Raw genomic sequence first — 26,868 nt, 5'->3', positions numbered from 1 at the left:
AGGTAAGACAGGGAGGTACATATCTTTACTCTATTTAAAATCCATGGTGGTGGCAATTCCATTGGTGGGTGAAAAATTGGATTCATATTATGTATGTTCATTATGTATCTAGCTCTTTTTGGAAAGAGCTAGTACTATTAACTGCTGTTATAAAGTTTATGGTTGTATTTTGGAGTAATTTTTATTTTGAATGCATTTGCTTCTCCTTAGAATGATGAATTTTTTATCTTTTCATTGCATACAATATTTGTCAAGAGACATCAAGAATGAGTTTGTTTCTTAAAACTATTATGGCTGTGAAATCAGCCAACTTGTAGGAGGAACTCAGCAACCTACTTTTCAAAAAGCTGTATGGCTTGTAAGTCCAAATGTAAGAGCTTGGTTTAAAGAAGGGGTTGTGAATTAAATAATCTGAACAGTATTTGTAAGTGAGGCATCAAGCCATTCGGATAGCCATTTTGTAGTATGTTTTCCAGTAATTAGTATAATTGCACTGTACAAATATCACTACCATGACTAAATGTCCAGGATGTTGGTCTAAGGCCAACATTGCCTTTGAATAGAGTAGCATATTGTATTAAGGATACGATATTGCTAGGTTTAATGTAATGTACTGTCTTCTAGCTAGTACTCACCTTCTTTCATTTGTTTAAAGGTTCAAATGGGCATTCCTCCATCAGAGGTTGGAATATGAACGCGAGTCCTACCGACAGCGTATGAATGCTGCAATTTCACAAGTTCGTCAGGAAACAGACCACTTTGTTAAAGTGTCTGAGACTAGTGAGAAAAAGAGGAAAAAGGAGAAGAAAGAAAAGTTGAAAGATAAAACTACAGAAAAACCTGGTGAAAGTGTTGATGCTGCTGTCCCTGCTAACACAGTGGATATAAAATCAGGTTTTGTGTTCAAGCAGCGAAATACAGACAGTGAAATTGTAAAGAAAAAGGATAAGAAACAAAAAGATGCCATCTTCAAGAAAAGAATAGCTAAAAGGAAAAAGCTTAAGGAAAAAAGGAAGCTGGAGAAATTAAAGAATAAGAAACCAGATGAAGATTTTTTAGGATCTGTATTTGTTGGTTCTTCACAGTAAAGGCTTTGAATTTGCACATTGTTTACTTTGAAGTTAATTTCCCAAGATGTCATTTTTATGAGCACAGCTGGGTAAGTATAGGTATAAGTTTGGCTAAACATATGCATACCCAAGTGCTTAACCAGGCCACTGAGTCATGGTGAGGGTTACTCTTAAGGATTTGCAAATGATAGGTGGAAATTGGTGAATGGTAAAGCCAACCCCAAAATGTAAAGCCAACCCCAAAATTTTTGGCCAGCTTAAGAATTTGATGAATTTCCAATTGATTTTTATGTTGAAGTTTAATTTTTTCAATATATAAAAAGAATGAGATTTGGTAGCAAATGATTTCCCCATTTTAGTAATATAGAATTTGCCTTAGTTCTCAGTGTTCAAAACTTTTAACTAACTTTCATTCCCAGAAGGGACAAAATTTTAAGGTAGAATCATAAATGTAATTAGTCTCGTTTAATTTTTCTTGGATGTATTAATCTTGTTTCAAGTCCTGTGTGATACCCCTTCATCATCTGGACTCTGTGAAATATCGATTTTCATCCACTTTTCAACTTTAAAATAGAATCAGGTACCATACTTAGGGATGTTGAAATTGATCTAGGAAGTTCCCCTATCTCTAATTGAGAATAAGTAATTCATAGATCCATCTTTTCAGAACTGCTTCAGAGATTGTACCTAGTTATACATACTGTTGCCAGCATGTTATTGGTCATAAGACTGGATCAGTGTAAGGTAAGCTTGACTACTGGACCTTTTCCTCAGTCATTTGGCACAGTACATGCTAGTATTCAATGGGGAAAGAAGTAAGCCTGTCAGTTTTCCCTTATACTCAAGAGAACAATGAGTGTGAGAAAGTCACCGTTTCTAAATTTCCTACTTGAGTTTATTGCAGATTTTTAAGAGCCAAAGGAATGGTTAACTCCACTTTAAAATGTGGGTGCTTGTGTCAATGACCAAAGGTGTGAGACAATTCTGTCAAGCATGGATTTCCTAAAATTTGAGTCCTGCAAGACTCCTCCAATTACAGCTGGCAAAGTCAGATGACAATAATTAGGGTAGGGGATAAACAAATTATGTAATCTGTTTTATTCATTACATAAAATCATTTGTTTGCCTATAAGGCAAAAATACAGTGTTCCAACAACAGAACTATTTCCACAAGCTTGACCTTGGTACACACCTGTTCTGCCGTATCATTGCCCTCTTTACTTCAGTAGCCACCTTTACAACCACCACAATATTACAATATTATTTTCTCCACATTTAAAATGGTGGTGTAAAGCACCAACAGCATTCTTTATTTAAATAAAATTAAAACTAATGCATTAAGCAACAATAAAACTAATTCTGTACTTAAGTAGGATTTGTTGTTGAAAAAGTGTAGCAATTAAAAACAAACTAGTTGTTCATGACTATTTCAGTCAAGTGAGTCATTGACAGCTATGAAACCAAATACTCACTGAACTAATAATGCCTTAATTTTAAAATTCCAGTGTTTATGCATATTCTTGCATAGTAACTAAAAACTTCTTATCAGGAAGATCTTTCAGCTGTAAATAAAATAATATTGTGAAGTAGGTGGCTATTTAAAAATTTGGAAGGCAATGCACAAAAGGGAACAAAGTCTTTCACTTGGAAGGCAATGCACAAAAGGGAACAAAGTCTATGTGAATATTTTATGTAAATTCCATGAGTAAAGAGATGAAGCAAGAGTGGCTAGGACTAACTAATCTGTACAATTTCATGAAGAAGGTAACCATCTAGCGTGTTCCCAGTACGTATTTAAACATTTTGTAATTAAATACATCAGTTAAAAGGGGGGGAGGCAATTTAAACAACTATGATACACAATTTTCACACACAGGAACAATCAATTCCTTTTTTACATACAATATTGTTTAAATATTGCACTGTACAAATATACATCACTACTATTACTAAATGTTCAAGAATGTGTCAGATTTCAACAGATGAATATAACAGTACAAACGTGTAGAAAAATTCTTAATTCTTAATTGTAAGAAAAACCCAGGGTAGCAAATAAAAATATTGAAAAAGGAAAGCACTGAAATGCCTTGGAAAAAGGATCAAAACATACTAAAAAAAAAAAAAATCCATAAGTTACATTGATTGGGTCCCTATAAATCTTGAAACAGGAACTACTATTCAGTAGTTCCATTGTGCTGCTTCTATACTACTGAGATTTTTTTCTAAGTCACAATATAATTCATAACAGTAAAACCATTGCTATATTCTATTAATATTTTACTGTGCTGATATTTGATTGCACAGGTATTGATCTCATTATTAGTTTCCTGTGCACAACACTGATGATTTGTACTTTTCAATACTGAACAATATCTACTACCATTACATGAAAATCATTACTATAGTAGCACTTCTAACATGAACATGATACTTGGTCTCTGTTAAAACAAGAAACACTGGAATGTAGTGGCTTTTAACTAGGCTTCAGTATTCAGAAGAAAAATTTGCCAGTATATAAGCATAATTTTTGTGGGTGATTTCCTTCAATAAAAAGAAAATTGAAACTAGTGACTTACTAAATATGTAGCTTATGGCAAAAAGTCTCTTTGTGGATAAGTATCCTCTAAGTTTTATTCTGTGGTTTTTCAATAACAATTGGAGTGTGTTGGCAAAAGAAAAAATATATATGTACCTATTTTTATACACAACTAAGTTTTGTTAATGCAAAAATGTAATGAAATGGAGATGATTTCAGTATCTTTTTTTTTTTCCTTCTTATTTTTTCTAAGATCATGAATGACATGCTATCGCTTATGTAAGGCACGATAATGAACAATTATCACAACCAGTGATGGGTTTTTCATTATAAGTCTTGTGTTTGACTTTACTCTTCCACAGAGAAAATTCTGTCTTGAGATTACCCAAGATAAAAAAAATCTAAAATTCCCTTTGACAATATGAACTTTTGAGTTCGTTGTTTCAAGCTCACCAAAGTACTGCACAGACTCATTACACATACAAGTTTTTCATGAACTGTAAATTACCACTCAAAGTATTAACATTTTGATCAAGTGTTGATATTCATTGAGTCACTATATAAACAGTAAAATTATACATATACAGAAGATTTTAAATATTGACAAATGAATTTATGATTTAACTTATATGTCATTTTCCTAGTTTTTGTCAGTTATACCAGTGGCAATATTTGTTATTGCCTTGTTACTGAAAATGGGCATTCTCAAAGACATTTACCTAAATAAGTCAGTAAATTTTATCACTCCTATAGAAGAGAAAAAAAACCTCCACAGAAATAGGGTTGATGTGTAATAAAAATTATTAGAAGTATCTAGGAATAGAGAGCTTTCAGAACACGCAAGGTTACGCTTCAGTTTTCTTGGGCAACCTATCTGTGAGTTGTAGCGGACATGTGAATTTCTTATTGGCTACAAGTTCATCCAGACCTTCACCAGCATAGGACACCAATGGAGATATTTCCACAACAACAGGGCACTCATCCCATCTCATCTCTTTCTGACTGCAAGGAAAATATTCTTTTAGAATGTTATGCATTAAATAAAAGGTTTGTTTTTCTCAAATCCTAGAGAGCAAAAAAAGAAAATTAACAGTATATTTCAATACAGACATTACTGGAGTTTAATCTAAAATACTGGGGTATATTTCACAATCTCAAGTTAATAGTGTTAAAATACTTTCATGACTAGAATACATAATACAAAACCAATATTACCACAATTACTTGAAGCATGCACATAAACCGCCACATATAAAAGCATTTGTTATAATTACATCTAGCAAGAGAATTTTAAAGCATTTTGTTTCACTTATAGGTAATTAGCTACATAGCTCAGTGAAAGTAACAATAATTAGCAAGAAGGTAACAGTATTTCCTGTAAAAATGGTCTGAAGCCAAGACAAATCTGCAAAACTTTCATCATTAAATGCCGAGTACAATTACCTATTGAAGAAAGACAATGAACTCTTAAGCTGGTGGATTTTAACTACCTTTTGATGTATGAGTACGTACTAACTACCTTTTGATGTATGAGTACGTACTTGAATTAGGTGTATGATCACCATTTTCTTTGTGTCAGTTTGTTTTTCTATAGCAGGAAAGTTTTTGAACTGAGAAAAAAAGCATTTTATACAATGAAGTGCATTCATAATTGCTTACAGAGATTTTAGGCGTGGTCAAAATACAGACAATAAGGCCACTACATACATACAAGAGATCTAATGAGATAAGGATAGAGTTGTTCCCTAATGAATTAGCCAGGATTCAATATAGTCACAAAAGAAGCTTACAAAATATGAGAGCAGTAATTATGATACAAATACGTATATGAGTAGTAAAGGCAAATCTTTGGCAGATGACCAAAAAATTTTCAGCTTCCAAGAAAAACTGCCTAATGCTCTTGGAAATTTACCAAATTCTTGAGATACTTGAACACCTCAAAAGTTGATGATGAGGAATGTTGGATTTTATCATTCTCAAATAAAATACAAGGGGTGAACATAGGAGTTAAGAGAAGTACATATGAAAAGAGTACCCTCAAGGCATTAAAATTTACATACTGAATCATGAGACTTCTATTCGAACATACTCTCGAGATTGCAAGCTAACAAAGAGGAAGACATTAGAATTTAATTAAGCCCAAAAAAAATTTAAATGCAGAGGTACTGTAACAGATATGGAGAAATCAATTAGTAAAAGCATGTGTAAAAGAGGTAGCCTTCAGGATGCAGGGGAAAAAGATCACTTCAAAACAAAGACTAGTTATGAACTTAAAATAACTAGATCATCTGAGTTTACGGCCTTACATTTTTCAAATGATAATGAATGATTTATCAAATGTCTTCATAAAAAAGTTACTTATATATTTGGTAAGATGGAAAGGGTACCCAATCAATCCACCCCACTTGGACATCATACTAGCTATTTAAAGATGAGATTTGCAGATAGAGAAATGACAGATAGTTCAACTTTGGAATTTTTAATTGTGATTATAGACAGAAAGCTAATCATTACAGCTTTCACATAGAGCTATATCTTCAAAACTGATGCTGCATAGCATTTAATATCAGGAAGAACCTTACCCACCTTACAAGTAGAAATATAAGGATGAGCATAGATCAGAGCAAGTCTAAGAACACTAGTGGTGATGTAAGAAGAATGGATCCTGGTTTAGCATGAATACAGAATTTTTTTTCTTGCAAAAGACTATATAATTTTAGTATGAGAAAATAAAGTAATCTTCATAGTAAAAGAATACGTACTTCCCTTCTCTAAGGAAAAAAGTATAGCAATTTGTTTCAAAATTAAAAACTGCAGGAACAACAGGAAAGAGGTTATAAACTTGGCAAGCAGAGTCTGACACTTCAGAACAGTACGTATACTAAACAGCAGTTCTTACAGAAAACAAAAGTTTGATGATTGCCTACAAGCACATACAAAGTGCTTTAGAAGGTGATGAATAATGGGAATAGCCGTACACAGAAGAGAAATCGAAGGGGTATAATTGTTTCGAGTAAAATATCTTGCAAGAAGAATGTACTACGTATATCTGGAAGTAACATATATGTAAAGATCACAAATATCACATCGGAAGTATGGTTGTTTTCATGTCAAATTTAAATTATTATGTCAAAAGTTAAAAAAGGCCTCACTGTCTGATACCACATTAGGACAAGAAGCCAGACACCAAAAGACAAAACTAGACTTATTTAATGAATGTAAATATAAACTGCCCTTCTGTGACTGCCCAGACTTACAAACTACAAACCAATTAGAAATCTTCAGTGATCAAGAACCAGCCCTCTTATGTGTAAAAGTAAAGAATACATAAGGAAATAGCTAAAGACACCAATCCATGTTTTACATAATGGAGTAAAGTTTAAAAACATTGCAAACTAGAAATCGTCACTGAAAGTGACAAAAGTTGGTGAAAATCTACACTAATGAATTACTATCCCTCCAAAATGCATATCAGGGACATAGAAAGAAGTTATTAAAATTATTACTGTTAACAGCACACAGTCTGATGATATGAATGAACATCAATGATAATACCTATCACTTTCCATGAAAACATGCTTATATATCTGCCATACCATATACAACATGCTTATCAATTAACTTTTCAATTTTCAGTATACATGTAGTACCTTAAAACCATCCACATTGCCTTTTCCTTGCGAGTCCATCAAAATCAAAAGCAAATACCCTAAGGATAACTTTTATATGCAAACTACAAACACATTTTCTGAAGCAAATCTACTCAAAAAGGTGAAACCTGATACATATGAAAATTTAAGACATTTTAACATCCTTATTTTTAGAACCATAACCAAAAGGAAGGGTTATTGATAATTGCCAAGTATTAAGAAAATTCAACGACATACATACTTGGAATGAACAAAATGTTCAAAACCTTGGCTAAAAAAGAATTTGAAGCCAACTTATATTTTTACAATACCTTATAACATAAGTTTGCAACATTTCCCATTACAAATTCCTAAATAGCAAAGGCATCCAATATTATCATATCAATGTGCAAAATTATAGATATGGGATAAAGTAGTGCATATTTAAAGGGTGCTGGTGCCTGTATCCATAGTCACTTTGACCACCACAGGAAGAGATGCCATCTGCCCTTCACTAAGATGATATTGTACTTTCATCACCCTTTAATATAAATCCAAAACCCATATGATGCACGTCACATTATGTAAAAACTTGCCTGAACCAAGAGAGAAATATGTGTGGCAGGGCACGTGTGAGCCAGTTACACCTCTTATCCTTATTACACCTACTACTGTAATACATATAAAATACAGGGGTTATGGTCTACATTTGATCCAAATGAAAGCCCATGCTAGGGGAACACATCTAATATATTTTTTCAAGAGTAACAAATTTATCAAATAGGACACCTTTGGGGCAATGTGTTGTAACTATAAATAACGCAGCAAAAGGATTTTTTTTTAGAAATATGTATATAATATACGTATATTCTATATCACTTCTGCTCTGGCTCATGACCTTATCACTATAACATTCTCACTTTTCAAAAAGGTATGATCAATGCTAAAGGAAACTGCAAAGTCTCTCACATGCTCTTTATAGAAAGACAAAATCAAAACTATCAATATCAATTTTCAAGGATATATAGTTCAAAATAAAATGTATAAATAAGTTCTAATATTAATACGTACTGTACATATTTCAATCAAACTTTAGACAACAAATCAAAGTTTCAAGAAAAATCTAGGAAGAAAATTGTATTTTGTACCATATCAGGGTTATATGATATTTGTAAAATAAAAAACTCGATACTCTGTCCTACCTAAATACCTACGTAGTACTGTATACAGTATTTTCTAGGTATGTAGTATACAGTATTTTCAAGACTCAAAGCTACACAACTGCAGGATTACTAGGTAAAGCCCTGAGATCCTGAAATGTTTGCAAGGCCTGAAGCCCTGCATTCATTTTGAGAACTTTGCTGTGAAATGAAAATTGTTCTGTGTGCATAATGATTCACAATTCAAGTCCAGCAAATGTGAAAGCAACTTTCCACCATCATAGCTAAACTATTCTGCACCAAATTACAAAAAAAATAAAAAAGGCAAAGATAAGTTGCTTAGAGACTTAGTTTTTTCATATTTGTTAACCTTGGGAAACATGCAGTCTATACATGTCAAACACATATACTATATAGTACAGTACATATTTTCTTCCCATATGATAATTTTTCAATAAGGGCCAAACTAAACAATGACATGGTAAGCACACAAAGTAAAGCTTTATAGTTTTGCAACTTTTTGTTGCAATATTTCAAAGGAGATTCAATTATCAGGATAACATGCTATAAACGTGAAACTAAATATGGTTGTTATTAATATGCATAATTCTCTCTCTCTCTCTCTCTCTCTCTCTCTCTCTCTCTCTCTCTCTCTCTCTCTCTTCTCTCTCTTCTCTCTCTCTCTCTCTCTCTCTCTCTCTCTGCTCATCCAAAGATCTGGTTTTGAATGAGAGATGAAAACTGCAGGAAACCTAAGTCAAAGGGGTCAAACATCAAGTAGGAAGAGAACAAAAGGAATGGATGGAAAATTACCAGTGGGTATATAATGAAATGCAGATAGGGGCAAAATTATCATAAATAAATGTACTGCACTGCAGTATACTGCATGGTAGTAACAAAAGTACTTAAAAAAACTACTAAATTTTGAAAGAAAGCTAATAATTCAAATGTTTGAAATCCTTAATATTTACTATAAATTCTCATTTGTACTGTGCTGAGTCTCAATAATATAGCCAACCTTTTTTCTTTCATTTTTTCCATATACATATGGGATTCAGTATAGTATTTTCAACTGTACTAAGTTGCGATCTAAACTCGTTGTTCCTGTTCTGATATTGTTGTTGGGAATTTTTAAACCTGACAAACTTTCAAAGAAAAAATTATGAGAAGGGTGAGGGGTAAATATTTGGTTAACATAAAGCAAAAATTGGCAATTACTACCATACTGTTGCAACAATAATTTGACAAAATAAAAAAAATATTTTTGAGTCATTTCAATGGGAGTCAACTTTTTGTCGTTTATACTTTGTACTGTATCCTGAATATTATAGAATATAGAATTTAATCCAAGCACTGGGAACTATAAGGTCATTCAGCACTGAAATGGAAATTGACAGTTAAAAGGTTTGAAAGTGTAACAGGAGGCAACCGCACAGTTGCACTGAGTCAATTGACTGAGGTACAAAAGGGGCTGCAGCTAAGGGTCCAAAGGGATGTTGCAAAGAACCTCAAGTACCTAATGCCTACACTGCACCTCACTGCACTACAGGGGCAGACATACCACACCACATATATATATAAGTGGGCGCTGAAAGTCTGCACCTCACTGAAGGCTGCGTAAAGACTTTCAGCGTCTTAAGATCCTCCATATCAGTCACGGAAACTGCCTGAGATAAAAAAATGACTAATTGGCACCTTTTTTGATTGTTTCCACTGTGTCCTTGATTAAGGAAACAATAACTGATCAGTAGCTCATTAGCCTTGGTGTGTAAGTCGGTTTTTTTTGCTGGCACTCCTGTCAGGATTTGTTCGTCTCGTGGTGTTGCCCTTGTGTTGCCAATCCCTGTGCCTTTATGCGTAATGGTGGGTCCTTCATACTTCTAGGGATGATCGTGTAAGGGTCATTCAGTGTTTTGAATTAGGGTTAAATACCGCTGAAATTGTGCGGCAGACGGATTTGAAGCGTCGAACAGTTCAGAACATTGTTGCGCGGTACAAGGCGTCAGGGAAGAAAGAGGTACCTCTTCCGCCAAGAAGTCTGGGAGGCCCCCGTTGCTGTCTGAACAATCTATTTCGCTACTGAGAAGGGAAGCAGAGCTTAATCCTTCACACACCGCTCGTCAATTCAGGGAAGAAAACCCTGAAATTTTAGGAAAGTGTAAAGTACGTATTTTACAGACGTACTTGTCACGCAAGTTGGGATTCAAGAGTGTTGTGGCTCCTAAGAAGAGCAAGCTAACTGACGCTCATATTAAGAAACGAAAGTTTTTTTTTCATAGATTGGTAAATGGACGTTAATAACTGGAAAAAGTGTTGTTCACTGACGAATCCACATTCCATTGCTCGGCAAGCACCTCAACGAAAGTTTGGCGAAGTCCCTGCCTTAACAAGTGCAGTGACAAACTTATTCGTCCTCTGAAAAGTTTCCCAAAACTTTGATGGTATGGGGTTCTATGGGTTATGAGGGAGTTGGGGAATCGTGTATTTTTGAAAATAATGAACGAGTGAACCAGCACATTTATTACGTTGTGCTAAATGAATATTTAGAGGGGAGCTTCGAGAAGACAGGTGCTTCAATTCTTCAGCAAGACGGCGCGGTGCCACACAACGCCATTGATTAGGAACTGGTTGCAGGATTGTGGGTGGAGCTTTTAAGTGACTGGCCCCCTAATTCCCCTGATTTTAGTCCCATAGAAAATCTGTGGTCGATCATTAAAAAAAACGTTTGCATAGAAGGTTGACTGCTCCAATATCGAGAAACTCAAAGCCGCCATCATCGCTGCTTGGAACAGTATCGAACAGAGATCTGTCAGCACCTCATTGAAAGTGTTCCCCGACGGCTGAAGGCAGCTAAAGAGTACAAATTTGGTGCTACCAAATACTAGAAAGTCTAAGGTAAACTGACACACCATTTCAATATCTTTACTAAATTTTTGCATTCCTTTACAGGTCGAAGAAGGTGCGCGTGTGTATGCGTTTGCCTAAATTGCACTGGGGTGTAAAGACTTTCGGCGCCTACTTTATATATTATATTATATTATTATATATATATATATATATATATATATATATATATATATATATATCTATATATATATATATACGTATATATATCATGAAGAATGTGTTATGCATGTAGAAAAATACATGAATAGTCTGAAATTATGGCTATAGCAATGCATCTGTTACAAATATTCTGCACATTCAAACTTACCTTTAGCAATAGTATTTACTGTAAAGACCATCACTTCTACAGTAAAGACCATCACTTCTACAGAGGGGAAATATTGAATGTAACTTATTCTTGAAACAGTAATTATAGACAACACAATAAAATACTTAAGAAATTTTTCTTCATAAAACCTTTAACCCTTAATGGATGGGCACTATCATATGAGTATAGAAAACAGATTTTGGGTGGTGTACAGGCACTATCATATGAGTATCGAAAACAGATTTTGGGTAGTGGAGAGACGGACTAACCCACAGTGAGTATCAATATTACGTGCCATACAATCTGGATGAATTTAGCACAAAAACCATTCAGAGCATTTCAATGGTCTATAAATGATTTGTGACAATGTTGCTTTCTTGCCTCCGTATGATTTTAGACTTGAGAGGGAATGTTTTGCCAAAGTCTGTCCCATGAAGTCTTTTTATTTATTTGCTCATAAATATACCCAGGGATTGTTGTTGGTTTTAGTTTTTATCTTTTATGATAGTATGTCAGCTATAATTGTAATTTTGCAAAGATTGCAAAGAAATATTAGAAAAAAAACATATACCGTATATACTCGCATATTATGCGACTTTTGAAACCTAATTTTGAAGCTAATTTTAAAGGGGTCGCATCATACACGCGGTATAAAATTAGCGTACCGTCTATGCTTTCCCAAATCGGCAGATTGCGATAGTTACTACCGGAGGAAAACAGTAGATCTTTTAAAAAGTTATGTTTTACTTGTACTTCACTATATCCAATAATATTGTATGCATTCTCATATTACTATTGTATTTTAAATACAAAAGAGCGATCGTGCGCCATTTGCATTATTTTGGTTTATACAACATGTTTAACTGTTCTAGACTAACTATCTATAATTTCCAAATCAGTTAAGGCACAACACCGAAGGATTTTTTACTTTTTGTTTTACTCAGTAAAAGAACATTTGTTACTTGAACTATTATTTTCCTTTTAGGTTACGCAGGTAAGTGAAAATTTATTGAAGTAAAAAAAATTGCATAAAATTAATAAACTAAATCCTCCAAAGTCGCTCTCCGTGTCCGTATCATCAAATACTGCTCTAAATTCTTTGCCATCAAGGCAGTCATCATATTCGTCATCTTCCAGATCTTTGATCATTTCATCATCATCTCCTGCATCTTCGTATAGGACATCGTCAATTCATATGGAAGGTATAGTCTGTCACCGTGGCGAGCTCTCTGGCGTGGCTTTTAAAGATCTGCCTTTATGCTAATTTTACAAAAACAACAAACTGCCGTGTGTGACAGACCTTTGAATGTCCTTGAGACAAACCCCGAGGCTATAATTATAAGATTATAAGGGTTTTTCCTTCCCAGTACTTTAATCTCCTTCCTATTCGGCCTCTCTCTCTCTCTCTCTCTCTCTCTCTCTCTCTCTCTCTCTCTCTCTCTCTCTCTCTCTCTCTCTCTCTCTCTCTCTCTCTCTCCCTAAATCTTACAGCTGTCCGAGCGAGAGCTTTTTTTTATGGGACAAAATAGGCCCGCATTTCGCATTTTCCATACCTATTTATTTCGTATACGATTGCCCTTTCTCGGCTGTGAAGTTGATGTCTATCTATGGCTGTGAGATGACCAGGAATAACTTGTAAGTCGGTGTCAAAGTCACTCCACTCTTCAGTCAGGCCAAAACTTTGCCATATCGCATTCAAGCAATATTCAGTCATTGTTTCCTATCTATTATTTTCTTAGAGAGAGAGAGAGAGAGAGAGAGAGAGAGAGAGAGAGAGAGAGAGAGAGAGAGAGTGTCTGTCTGTATACGATTGTTTATTTTTCTCACTCCGTCAAACTTACTGTTATGCTTTATTTCATATTTCCTTGTTCACCAATTTATTCTATACCTACGATATTCAGAAATCAAGATATGTGTAGAAGGGAGAAATGCCTCCAGACTGTACAGTCAGTATGGATTTAAACGCACGTGGAACTGGTTGAATATTCGCAACAGCACCAAATGAGATGCCCTGTTGATAGAATATCTGACTCCGTTTCTTGTTATTGCGTAAAAAAACTTTATCAATCGTGAACCTACGTAATTTATTTATTTTTAGAATTCTGCGCAACGGAAAAGATAATATTTGATATCTGTAATGGGAGAAATGGTTTCATCTCTGTTGTTGTTATAATTTGGCAGATATGCGATCAAACACGTGGGTGGACCAAAACAGCCCAGCCAGAGAGCTCCGCTCATTTTGTAAATACTATTGTTTGGCGTGCTAGGCTTACCCCGATTCATTTGGGTGTGCGCTACTCAAATAATCGCATTTTTCTACTAATCCCAAGAGTTGACCATGGAAAATCCCAAGATTAACCAAAAATCCCAAGTTAAGAAAATAATTGACATATGCCAAGCTTTGGAGTCCTAAATATTTACTCTTGTCTATCAGGAAGATACTGATAAATTGAATTGACGGTATCTTTCCTTAGAGAGAGAGAGAGAGAGAGTATTCATGTAATTAGTAAAATACACTAATAAAAACAAAAACTATGTACTGTATGCAAAGCACACACATCATCGTTAGCTTCCCGTGTGTTACATGTAAACGTTCAAGTATTCATGTAATCAGTAAAATACACAAATAAAAACAAAAACTATGTACTGTATGCAAAGCACACACATCATCGTTAGCTTCCCGTGTACGTGTAAACGTTCATTCTAAGAAATTCACAGAAGTAGTATAACTAACACTGATTGGCTGGTTGGTAGCCATGGAGATCTGTTATACAATGACTGCCCTCTGCTTCTGTTCTATTTATAGACATATGCCGTGGATGACACTAGGTTTGAATGTTACCATGTTCGTGATTTTCTGACTGCTGACGGCAAAAATTACTCGATAATTTTCTTTATATAATTATTTCTTCGTGAAAACAATAATATAATATGATCATTTTAACTTTAATGTATAGTGGTATGAAAAATACCAGTGTGTCGTAGCGATGCGTCATCAATATAGTGGTATGAAAATACCGCATGGTGTTGTAGCGATACGTAATCACAAAGTACAAATCCTTTTCCCGGACCATCCTCAAAATTTTACGACTCTTCAACTGCAAGATCGATATGGTGAAATATATTATATAGTCATAATTATTGTTGAAATTCACAAGTTGAACTGCAAAACATTACATTTTGATTGTTATGTACATATATTTTTTGTGTTTTACGGAATGTTTGTTTTGAAAACAAAAGCTATTAGTGAACATATGATATTAATTGTCCCACTATTTTATTATAGGTGATCTTAATTATCTCACATTCATGTAACAGTATTATATATTATTTATTTAAATAAACAGTAATTAATAAATAACAATAATGAAAAACATAAAGGGAATTTTTTTTTTCTGCAGTAGTGATGTTTGTTTGATTATGCATCTGACCTCACATTTCCGAAATTGAAAAATTCCAAAAACCGAAACATTGGAATGTGTGTGTACTACACTTTTTTAAACACGCACACAATGTCTACACATTTACTGATACCCGTTGGTGAAAGACTCAAATTACAGTATTTATTTCTGAGAGAGAGAGAGAGAGAGAGAGAGAGAGAGAGAGAGAGAGAGAGAGAGAGAGAGAGAGAATGATTTAGGACTCCAAGGCGTGTTATTTTTACAATTATTTTATTATCTTGGTATTCTTTTTTTAATCTTGAGATCTTCTATTCAATTCTCGAGATTAGTAAGAAAAATTACCGTAACTTCACTAGCAGCAGCACACATTCTGAACGACTCGGCCATTAGCACGCTAAACCACCAACCTTATGAACTGACCTCGGAAAAGGAACTCGCATGATACATGAGATACATGACAAAACCACTGTTTATTGGTGAAAATTTTGGGGTCGCATGATATGCGAGATCGCACGTTACTCGAGTATATACGGTAGGTATAACCTCCCAAAAAGTTGAAAACATGTATACCTTCAAAAAAGTTACTGTATCTCGTAAACATTTTACAACAAATATATTCAGAATTTGTTGCTGATTTTAGTTCTTATGATATTATGCGAGCTATGTATAAACATATAATTTTACAAAATAAAATAAAAGAGATTACTGGGAAAAAAACATAAAACTTGGTAACATTTTATCGGAAAAATCATGTATAACTTGGTAAAATTTATGAGTGTCTTGTGAAAGAGGCCCAATACAGGGTTGTTAATTGTCACTTTCAACTTCCCATGGAAGGTAGGGGAAATTTTTTTTACAAATTTTTCCTTACACTATGTGGATTTGCATATTTTCCTCTTTCCAGTCATGTTTTTTTTTCTTAATTTGGCCAACCTTAAAATCTACACAGGCTGGGAGTGTGCATGAAATATACGTATTTAGCCCATTCATTAAGGGTTAAAAGGAAGACTCCCTTAGCATGAAATGATATCTCTAGCCACCTATGACTGTGGTTTTCTTAAAAGTACAGATATCAAGAAATAGAAATTGGAAATGAACAGTAAATGTAGTAATTATTATTATTAATGAGCAATATAGTAGTAAATATTGTAAAAGAAGACTGCAAATACAAATACTTAACAACAAAATGTAAGCCACCACCTTACTACACCCAAATAACACCACCATACATATTGAAATTTACATTTTAAGATTTAGTTCAAAAAATCAGAAGCTAGGACAATGACCTAGCTGGAGAAAACATGGGAATCAAACAATATACAAAATTGACCTTCACCAAAGCATCCCTCACCAGTTACGGTATGTTACTGCCACTGACGATCCCTAGAATGCAAGGATGACTTTGTACTTACTTGTCATTATAATTGAAATCTGTGTTGCCATTTTCAAATGTTGGGCATTTAGGGGCAGCAGCAGGGCTAAATAAGAAGGGAATTTTATAAGAATACTAAATAAAAACAGAAAAAGGCAAATAATACAAGAGAAGAAGCCAACATTAAAAGATACAACAAAGTAAAATCTAGAAGTTGAAAAAAGTTATATAAAACAAAGGGAAATAAATGATAATATAGTATGGCAAAATAAAAGCCTCAAGTAATGAAGTACTAATAAACATGTACAGTAGTACTAGGTAGTCATTATCAGAAGAGATATTACTTATTTGCTGAAAATAAACAGTAAACGTAACTACCAAACTGAAAGGAATTAATATGTGGTTATAACCAAATACTGTATACTGTACAAGTATGAAAGGCAGAATTGGAATGCAAAAAGCATCCTATCAGGAATTTGTGGCTCTATTTACAAAGCAGCACTCAAGATCCTCAGTTATTGAAATATATTACAATGAAAAAGATGAAAAAGTCACAAAATGTCTGATGTACTGTACTGCAAATAAAAGCACAATAAGTACAATCTAGACCTCTTCAACACATAACTAAACTTTTTGCTTAAACAGGTCCTTTAATTAATTTGCTCTTCTTCCAACCTGTTTGTGTACTAGATTACAAGCTAATAATGTCAATATGTAGAAGTATTTCAGTATCTCTAAAAGGGGAAATTTTTCACAATTCAAGGTTTCCTTTCTGGCTATAGACTGATTCCAGTTTCTTTTCTGGTTATAGACTGATTCCCTTGTCGATGTTTTCTACATTACAACTAATTGACACTTTCAGGACATGGTGATGGAAATATTCCCCTAAACATTTTTAGCTGTGCGATAGGATTTATACAAAATAAACCTTTTATTGATCTTAAATCTTCCTTTACTTTAAGGCAAATCTATGCATTATATCATCACATATTCAAAATTTGTTTTTTACTTTAACATTTGACTCAAGCACGGTTACTAGCACGGCTGACCTGATCTCTTCTTCCAAACATATGACCCTTGTAGTGATGATTCTCTGGAAATATTGAGCCTAAGCATGCTATATGGGCTCCATTATTTGAAACATGGACTTTGCTTTTGTTTTTATGTTCTTTGGTTCACTCTATACATGAGCTGGTCCCAAGTAATTTTATTATTTTTGGACTTTTATTCATTACTGTTGAAATTAGGGTAAGCCTTTCTCATTCAACACACCACTCCTGCCAAAGTTACTGGTTTATAGAGCGGTTTTTTGGCTTTAATGATATGAGTGAGCTAAAAATAGAATCTGGTGTAATGCCTCTATTTATCTATAACTTTCAGTTATTTTCTCATTTTACATTCTAGTTTTTATATTTCTGAAGAGTGATTTTCATTATTCCATTTCATCTGTTCTTAAATGGTGAATTTTCATTGGTTTTCCTGTTTAAATTCTTTTAAAGTTGTACAGGATCAGAATACTTTTATTTTCTGCTGCTCAGTATACTATACAACAGGCTATATTCTTGCTTCATAACAAATACATTTATGCACTGATCTTGCATGTATGTATTTGCATACATTTATGCATATATCTTGCATGTGAAATATGAATTAGCGCCTTGAAGTTCCAATGTAGCAGGAAAAAAATCCTGTTTCTGGCATATAGGGTAACGTATATTAAAAAGTACTTATATTACAGCACATCATGGTGTCAAGATTTGAAATTCAATCCAGACAACCAAAAAGCCACCTTAACCATGACCCAGCAGTAAAAATGTACAACAAAAGGCACACAGTCAATACATAATACCGCAGCAAGTGGCTTAGTAAATCAAAACTGATAAAGAAAAGGTGCTTTAATCCAAACTGAAAAGAAATTCCTGCCCATAACAAATCCACTTCACTGTGCCAGATGGATAACTTCAATTATATGAACTCGGTAAATCAAGGTATAAATTTATAAACATTTTCAAGACTGTAACATAACCACCATATGATCATCTTTCTAGGATGATGCTAAACATTTTTCCCATATGATGGATATTAAAGCAGAATCCAACCCCTTACTGCTTTTAGATTCCCACAAAATCATACGTAATTTGATTAGAATACACTTGAGTATATATATTGTATTTGACAATAGTAATATATATATATCAAACACATACATACTCCATCAAACTTACTGTATATGAACAGAATGTGCTGACATAATTTTTGTAAACCCTTGACATTTACAGAAACGTACGTTGTTGTAAACTTTACGTTTCAAATAAACAAATTCTGTAATGTACTTCCACTCACAAAAGACGTCCTTAGAACCTGAGAGACTTCTAATTCATAAAATTGCCTGACACTAAGAAAATGAAATTACTCTATCTGTTATCCACCCGGAAGTGAAAATCTCTTAACATCCCACTCCAGTCAAACTCATACGTAAATTTAATTTACATACCTGTCCTCTGTTACTTGTTTGTCCTCTGACCTACATTATATGTCAAGAAATTAGTGACAACAGAACATAATTCACTATGAAGTCAAGAATTTTTTTAAATGCACAATACATATGTCATCTGTATAAAAAATAAAATATTTTTCTTCAATTTAGTCTTCCAAAATGAAACTATTTGGCATTTTACTCATATTCTAGTCTTGAATTTACTGATAATGACCTCACTAGCATCCTAAAAAAAAATCCCAAAATACATAGTATTTGTCACAGAATGATGCACAGCATCAAGTAAAAAAAAACAGTATGATAGTAAGCTAACAAAAATAATTGTGTACCATAAAGCTTCAAAGCAACTGATGAAATATATATAAAGAACTAACATCAAAATGTATCACTTCATACTTCAAAATAATCAACAAGGACTGCCATAATTCAAGGGAAACCTTAAAGTGATCATACAAACCAATATTTGATCACGTTTTATGAAACCATTCCAATTCACTATTTTCAATCAGACTGTTCATACATGGTCGAAGTGATTATGAAATACTGTGATGAATGCTGGACCACAATGTGGAGGCATAACAAATACAATCATTATTTTACAATACCCTAATGAAACTATGTATCTTTGATTTTGATAATCATTCAATAAATATGTTGAAACCTAAATTAATAGATATGAATTATTACTAAAATATGATAGCATACCTTTATGCAAGAAAATTTAGAAACTGAAATATGTAAAACACAGGAGAGACCTTTTAATCTTCCTTCATGTTTTACATATGCAAACCACTGCTTCCCCTTTGCCTATTTTACCTAGTTCTGGTGAGTCGTTCAAACTCCTAATCTAAACTGAGAGAGAGAGAAAGACAGAAAAGCATAGTGCTAACTCTGCCTGAGATCAAAGTGGTTATCTGCAATAAGTAAAAAAAATTGGGAGAAAGGATAAGTAATCATAAACATAGCAGTGTCACTATGCAGGAGAAAATGTTTAAAACTGATGCCGGATAAAAGAGTGCAGAAAGGGAAGCTTAGGGAGCTGCTATATCCAGATAACCTAGAGGAATTAGCAAATTAAAGGAAGTTGTAACGATATTTAACAGAAGGTGGAGAAATGAGATAGAGAAGTGAGGAATGATACTCACTGTAAGCAATAAAACGCTTACAGTAACAGAAAAGTACGTAATGTAAGCAATAAAAGCTTATGGTAACGGAGAAAGGAAGAAAAGTGGATGAACTCCGTATCATGTAGCTAATGTAACAGATGGTATCACAAGAGATACCTTGGACTGCAAAATATTCATAGAGTATGAGATTTTTATGTCCAAAATGTATAAGAACTGCAAAGGAAGAAGAGACGGAAATGAAGCTTCATGTTGTGGAAGAGAGGCAGAACATAACTGTTACATACCTTGGGGGAAACACTGGACTTGTGAAGCAGATACTCAAGAGGACATGAAGAAAAACATTAGAAACATTGTGGATGAAATAAAATGAGACTGTTGGACTGGTAAGTAAAAATATACCAAATGTTGAGAGATCAAAAATTTATGATGCAAGCACAAGATCTGTACTGGTGGTTAAGTGTGTACATGACACAAGTTTAAAAAATTCAGTGGTCACATCAAGTACTAACCACAAACTAATGTTTTCCATTTTAAAAATAAAGTTATGAGGCCAACTTGTTTTTAGGCAGCAGCATGAAGTGAAGGCACGATGAATTAAAGGGGCTATCTGGAGGAATATGGTATTCTCCATCATATGACTTCTTCAATGATTCTTTTCATCCACTGTTGACCATGATCTGGCCAGCTGAAGACAGTGACAGTTTACTTAACACTCCTATTGAAGTTATGTGACCAAGAACAATGAGCTAAAAAAAATGCAAGTGGACTGAGTTACTATGGGAAATTAAAACTAGTCATTAAAATAGGTTTATTTACCATAAAAAGAAATTAAATCATTTCCACTTTGATAACCTACTGAAATCATCAATATTATTGTGACCATTGCTTTCATACAGATAAATTTGTGACAAGCAGATGCTTTTCAATAGTATATAAACTCTATTATTGGCTTGGACATGCAAAGCAAGAGTTTTGAAACTACAGCAAAGTTACTGTAAGAGGATATATATGCATAAATAAATACCATGCTGACCTCATCACTGCAACATAGATCTTAATTGTGACATGACTACTGATGGAGTCAGACCATCTGAGCAACACACCACTAAGATTTGTCTAGACTATAGTTCTGTAGGTTTTTTTTTTCCAAATCTGGAGGACTGGTGAACTTTTGTTGCCTCATTTTTCCAAGGTACTGAATCAATTCAACCAACCACAACAGTACAGCAGGTCAACCATATTGGTTGGTACATGTGATTTTCATTACCCCATCCAAAGATTGATATGACCCCCATTTACTTCCCTAAAGTGGCAGCCACCTTTAAACTTGTGCCATTAACACTAACAGTGAAGGACCAATATTGTACCAAATACTGTAGGAATATTCAACTGATAACTGACTGGAGCAATGAAAGACAAAGACATAGAGGAAAGTCTATTTGCATGACATAAAAGGAATATGTCAGTGGTTTTCCCTAGCAGGACTGAACAAGACTGAGAGCCAGTTGGAAAAAACATTAAAGACTTCCAACCAATCTTTCTCAGTCAGTTTGTCTAAACTGCCAAATACACTAGTGTTTCAATGCAAGGAAATAGCTCATGAGAAGCAGTGATAATGAAAAACAAGATAATTATTAAACTACTAATACAATCACCTCTATTTTAGTTCATATAACCATTACTAACATTTCTATAATGCTGATCCAAAACCTTTTTTAGGAAATTACATCTAAACCATTATAAATCTTTAAAACAGTTAAAATTCCAGTTATCTGAGGAAAATTATTATATGAACCAAAGTTTTAAGTTTAAAAACCTAAAAATGCTATGCAATGACATTTCTTGCAAGTCATATCAGGTACTTGATAGAGATTAACGTTGAAGAACAAGCAGGGTGCCTCACAATGGTTGGTTGGGATCATGCATTTCATGCCCACTGATCACATTGAAAAAGATTTTAAAGTGCAGTACAGTGCTGCTAAAAAAAGCAAAGACCTTAACATTCTCATATAAGAGCAAAAAACCTAAGAACTTAAATTTCACATATCAAAGTAAGGAAAGTACTTTAAGCCTGGGACATGTAGCCAAGTTAAATAGCAGCGACAGTTAGGGGGCTAAATTTCTGTAATAAATGTCTTGCAAGCTTACCTTACACCAAACATATGTCAAGTTCATATCTAATGCTAAATAATGTGGATTCTCACCTGGGAATAAGAGGAAGAGGTTCCCCTTCTGAATCGATAAGAGTACCACCAGCATTCAGAAGATAGCGATGATGGAGAGAAAAGAGTGCATGTCGGCAGGTGGTTGGTGTATCCTTCTCAGCACCATCACCATTCTTCAAAGGGGCAAACTCATCTTCACGGATTACTTCCCAGACAGCTAGTGTGCTGATAAAATTAAATTTTGATTAGTTTGTATTTTGCTAAATCACACTTCAAGATGAACAAAACTATAATATTGGTGACATTACTGTACATTAGTAATAATGGAGGCTAAAGACAACAGAAGCAGTGAACATGTAACAAATTTTATTATATAAAATATAAAGGGTTACCATATGACAAAATAAAAAATTTATATTTGTTAAAAATATCTATTAATAATGAGAATACCTGTTTTAACTAAATAAAAACCAACAGTAATTTAAAGAGAGATTCAACCAAACAACTTAATTCGTTAGAAAGTGTATATGATCTTTCTGTAAAAGCAATCTTTAAATTTTAAATAAACATGAGTAATTTTTAGTAAATTCTACATGGTTTACATAATTGTCATTTGCAGCAACCCATATGTCAACGATTCTACATATATGATTGTCTTTAGGAAAGGATTAGTACAGCTCAGTCACAGGACTCAAAAGCTTCATTTGTTATTTGTGAAGATTGTAATGCAGAGCCAATAGGGATTGCATTATTGAAGCAAGCACTTAATATTTCAGATGCCATATTAGATCCTGATCCAAAGAGGTTAAATGAAATGCTTATGGCTATTTTAATAAGGTATGTCACTAGAAAGGTCATCAAATTTAGGACCAATGACCAGCCATGGTTTGATGATACATGTGGATGAGCCTACAATGGCAAACCAAACAGGCCTAATTCAATGCATGGAGACCAACATTATTCAAATGAAAATCACACTTTTGTTGAGTCTCACCATGCTGTGAATAGAACTTACCATACAGCCGAGAGTAATAAAATAATTCCTTAAAGAGGAAACTTAAAGGAATTACTCAGCCTCAACTGTGGTGGACCAAATTGGCATCATCTATCTTTGGCTAAGCCTCATCTTTCATTCCACCACTACTAATAGATGATGGCAGATTGGTTACTGGTGCTAAGGAGAAGGCTGAACTCCATCAAGCTTTGCCCTGATGTCCAGCTACTCTACTAGCTACTTGCTGGTCATGTGACCCACTATAGGCCACAACAATCCCGTGTCAACGCTGCGTTGCTGGAAAGTTGTAATCATCTTCCACAATGCAAACATGTGCCAGAAGGGGGAAATCAGATGAAATTTCCCCATTTTTAGAAATATATGAGGAATACGAATGCCTGTAGGCTATAAGGCACGCTCATTACATGACTAGGAACAAGCGTGACATTGTTATATGTTAGCTGAAGCTTTGATCAAGGAAGGTCTTCACGTTTAACGTTGATTTTTTAAAGAAGAAAATTAAGGTTATCAAAAATGTCTGTAAACAAGAGCTGCTGAAAACTGAAAAATCAAAGAAAAGTGGAGCAGGATTGGATGACATTTACCAACCTCAACTCTCATGGTTCAAACAAGCTGATGCCTTCCCACAAAATTTAACAGTAAGCCATGATTCATACTCAAATCTGCTAATTGTCTGTTGCAGTGTAATTAATTTTATTTCCTGTCAGTAGACAAATTACAATGTAGATTGAATTAATTCCTAGACAAAATTATGAATATCTGGATGTCAAATGAAATACTGTTGCTTTTCCTCCTCTTTTAATACATAAAGTAGGCTACAGCCTTTCACAGTGATGGCATACATGATTAATTGTAGTAATAATAATAAAAGAGAGTGAAACAACTGCAGCATCAATTGCTGCGTCCATGGCACTGGACATCTTGATGGCTACTGGCTGCAAATACTTTCTCACCAAACTATCCTAGTGTAAACACTTACTTGCCGGGTTGAGTTAGCTTGGAGCTAGCACTAGCGGCTACTAAACTAGCCCCCGGTCAATGAGGTTTAATTTCAATATTCAAGCTGCCATCGAGTAGAAACTATAAGCTAAGTAATTACTGGGTAAGTTACATATATAAAAACTTATCTTTCAGCCACTATATAAGTATGTGGAATCTGTATGTATACTAGTCAGTATACATACAGGAAGCAGTTAGGTACCTGTAATGCTCTTTTAGACTTGACATGGCATTTGCAAGGGAACATTGATAAGGGTTTTGATTGCAGAGTAATTCAAATAGATTCTAGTGCTGCTTTTAATTTATTAAATCATGAGACACTTTTATTGTACTGTATGCCAATGATACAATATTTGTGGGTTAGTAAGTCTCCACTTATGAGAAATGAAGTTGCCCTCAGCCTTAACTGGGACATGGACCAGATCAGGAATGGTGTAGTCAGTGGGGTATGAGGCTTAACTCAAGTAAAACATTAAAACAAAACCACAATTGATTAGCAGATCTCATACAGAATTCTCAACCCATCCAACTCCTCTAGTGGATGGAATATTGCTGAATGAGTCTGAAGTTGAAACTATTCTAGGTGTAACTTTTGACTCGCATCTAACTTTTGAGAAACATCTAATGAATGTTTCAGCAAATGCTGCACAAAACTTAGGTATTGTTTGTAAAGCCTAATATATTTATAACAGTGATAAAATCAATGTAACATGTTTTAGGCAATTTGTACTTCCTTTACTATAATATGTTCTATTCTCTGGCATGGTTGTCTGCTTCCGCCAGATTTATCTCTTTAGGATAGGGTGGTTCATGGGGGTAGGTTACTATTTCCTAATAGTAGCACTTATGATTTGGATCATCAACGGATGGTCTCTTGTGTCACTTTTTCATAACTTGTATTTCACATTAGCAATTGACCCGATCTGCTTTATCTGCCGAGAGCAACCAGATTCACTGAACAGCAGCACCAAGATGCAGTAGATGTTCTTTGCTGTAGGAGTTATCAGTTCCAGAGGTCGTTCATTCCTCACATCATTGGACTGTGGAACAGTCTCCCAGAAGTCGTACAATTGAAACTTTAGAAGTTCAAATGAAGATGCAATGCAGTACGTATTACCCTTCAGTACTATTCTCATTGCATTTTAATACATTTTTATCTATTTACCAATTTCATTATTTTTCTTTTTTAATATGTAAAATCTTTCTGTATTTCCCTTTACTTCCTCTTATTTCTTCCTAATGAACATATTCTTTGGAGGATTGAATTTTAAGTCAATGGCCCCTGTGGGCTTGTCCCATGTGAATAGGTTTCAACTACGTACTGAATAGCAATAACAATGAAAATAATTAAGCAGGTCAAAGATAAATAGAAAAATACTACAGGAATTGACTTACTTAGAGAACTGGAATACATCAAACACGAACTTCTCCATCTTGATGCCATTTGGTTTCTCAGGTTTAACAGCTTTGCCCTCTGGTGTTACCATTGTGATTTTCTTCTTGGCTACATGATGCATCATACTGCATTCATAATCACTGTTGAAGAGATTACCTATTAGCATGTCAATGAGAAAATGTTATTCATTTACAATTTTCTTGTCATCTTAATGTCACCCTTTTGTTGTCCTTTCAATCATTATGTCATGTGAATGAAAATATAATACTGTATACTGCAGTTAACAGGTAACAAAACACATCCTGGGTATTGTAGATATAAGTATTATATACAATTACAGTACATTATGTAATAAATATACATAACATCTAAGGATATGAGGAAATTACCCAGTTGCTACTAAAATTGATGAATGATGGTATACTGATCCTAAATTAGTATAATCAAACTAGTACACTATAAATAGTGAATTAAGCCAGCAGTAAAAAGATTCTATCAGTTTACATATGTATGTTGGGATTATCTTTCCTATACTAATTAGATTTGTAGTGCTTGCCTATTGGTACATACTAGACCTACAAACATCCATCTCACTGAATAGCTTGAACTTAACTGCAATGGAAAGCAAGAAAAAGCACAGAAGCAAAGATTACATTAGCTTATGCTGCACTCACAACAAGCAAGTAAAAATGACTGCACTCTGGAGATTCAAGTGCAGATTACAGGCACACAAAACTATCAAATGCTAGCATTCCACAGGCTGTGTGTAAAATAAATTGTTTAGTAGTCACATTTGTCTCTTTCTTAAACAATGCACCATTAAAATTAACTCTAGACACTACAGACAAAACATATACCACACAGCCTTAATAAAAAATTGCAAAGTACAAAAAATGAGCAGTGTAAATAAAGAAAAGAGATTCCAGTTGAAAAATAAGGCAAACACTAAAGGATTAAAGTGCTTAGGAAATCTATTGAATGACAAGAATGAATGTAAACAGGAGAATGTTGACACAACACAAGGACTGAATGAGAATGTGACATCTAGGGAAGATGAAAATGGGGAAGTCTCCATAAACATCAGAATAAGAAGCAATTTGCTGAAGACAGCTGAAGAACCAACCAATGAAGAATTGGCCAGATAACACAAAAATACAATAAAAGGAATAAATCAAAACTGCAAAAATGGTAATAAAGTATAATTCATTAATATGCAAAGGAAAAGAAGATGCACTGATGTGTGAAAAACACGAAGGAATATGCCTGCTTGAGAATGATATGCAAGTA

The 26,868-nt window shown here is 34.1% G+C and overlaps 2 protein-coding genes across 11 annotated transcripts in view; one reads left to right on the top strand and one right to left on the bottom strand.

Annotated features, from left to right (window-relative positions):
• The window catches only part of LOC135215567 (activator of basal transcription 1-like), a 39,339-nt gene extending 38,237 nt beyond the window's left edge, over positions 1–1,102 (top strand). Inside the window, exon 3 of the mRNA XM_064250425.1 lies at positions 656–1,102. Within this exon, the coding sequence (XP_064106495.1) occupies positions 656–1,088 (433 nt within the window). The 3' untranslated portion in view covers positions 1,089–1,102. The remainder of the gene's footprint in view (positions 1–655) is intronic.
• Positions 1,103–2,153: 1,051 nt separating this feature from the next.
• Positions 2,154–26,868, bottom strand: part of LOC135215565 (UDP-N-acetylhexosamine pyrophosphorylase-like) — a 173,703-nt gene continuing 148,988 nt past the window's right edge. For 7 of the 10 annotated variants that reach the window (XM_064250421.1, XM_064250419.1, XM_064250422.1 and 4 more), the window contains 5 exons: positions 25,581–25,721; positions 22,211–22,396; positions 18,877–18,906; positions 16,423–16,488; positions 2,154–4,608 (listed from right to left, as the gene is read on the bottom strand). In XM_064250421.1, the coding sequence (XP_064106491.1) occupies positions 4,452–4,608; positions 16,423–16,488; positions 18,877–18,906; positions 22,211–22,396; positions 25,581–25,721 (580 nt within the window). In that variant the 3' untranslated portion in view covers positions 2,154–4,451. The remainder of the gene's footprint in view (positions 4,609–16,422; positions 16,489–18,876; positions 18,907–22,210; positions 22,397–25,580; positions 25,722–26,868) is intronic. The other 3 variants (XM_064250423.1, XM_064250417.1, XM_064250424.1) reach the window with 3 other exon arrangements.

This window comes from Macrobrachium nipponense, chromosome 5 (genome assembly GCF_015104395.2).
Source record: "Macrobrachium nipponense isolate FS-2020 chromosome 5, ASM1510439v2, whole genome shotgun sequence".
NCBI lineage: Eukaryota > Metazoa > Arthropoda > Malacostraca > Decapoda > Palaemonidae > Macrobrachium > Macrobrachium nipponense.
This window is presented reverse-complemented; position numbering and strand designations above follow the sequence as displayed.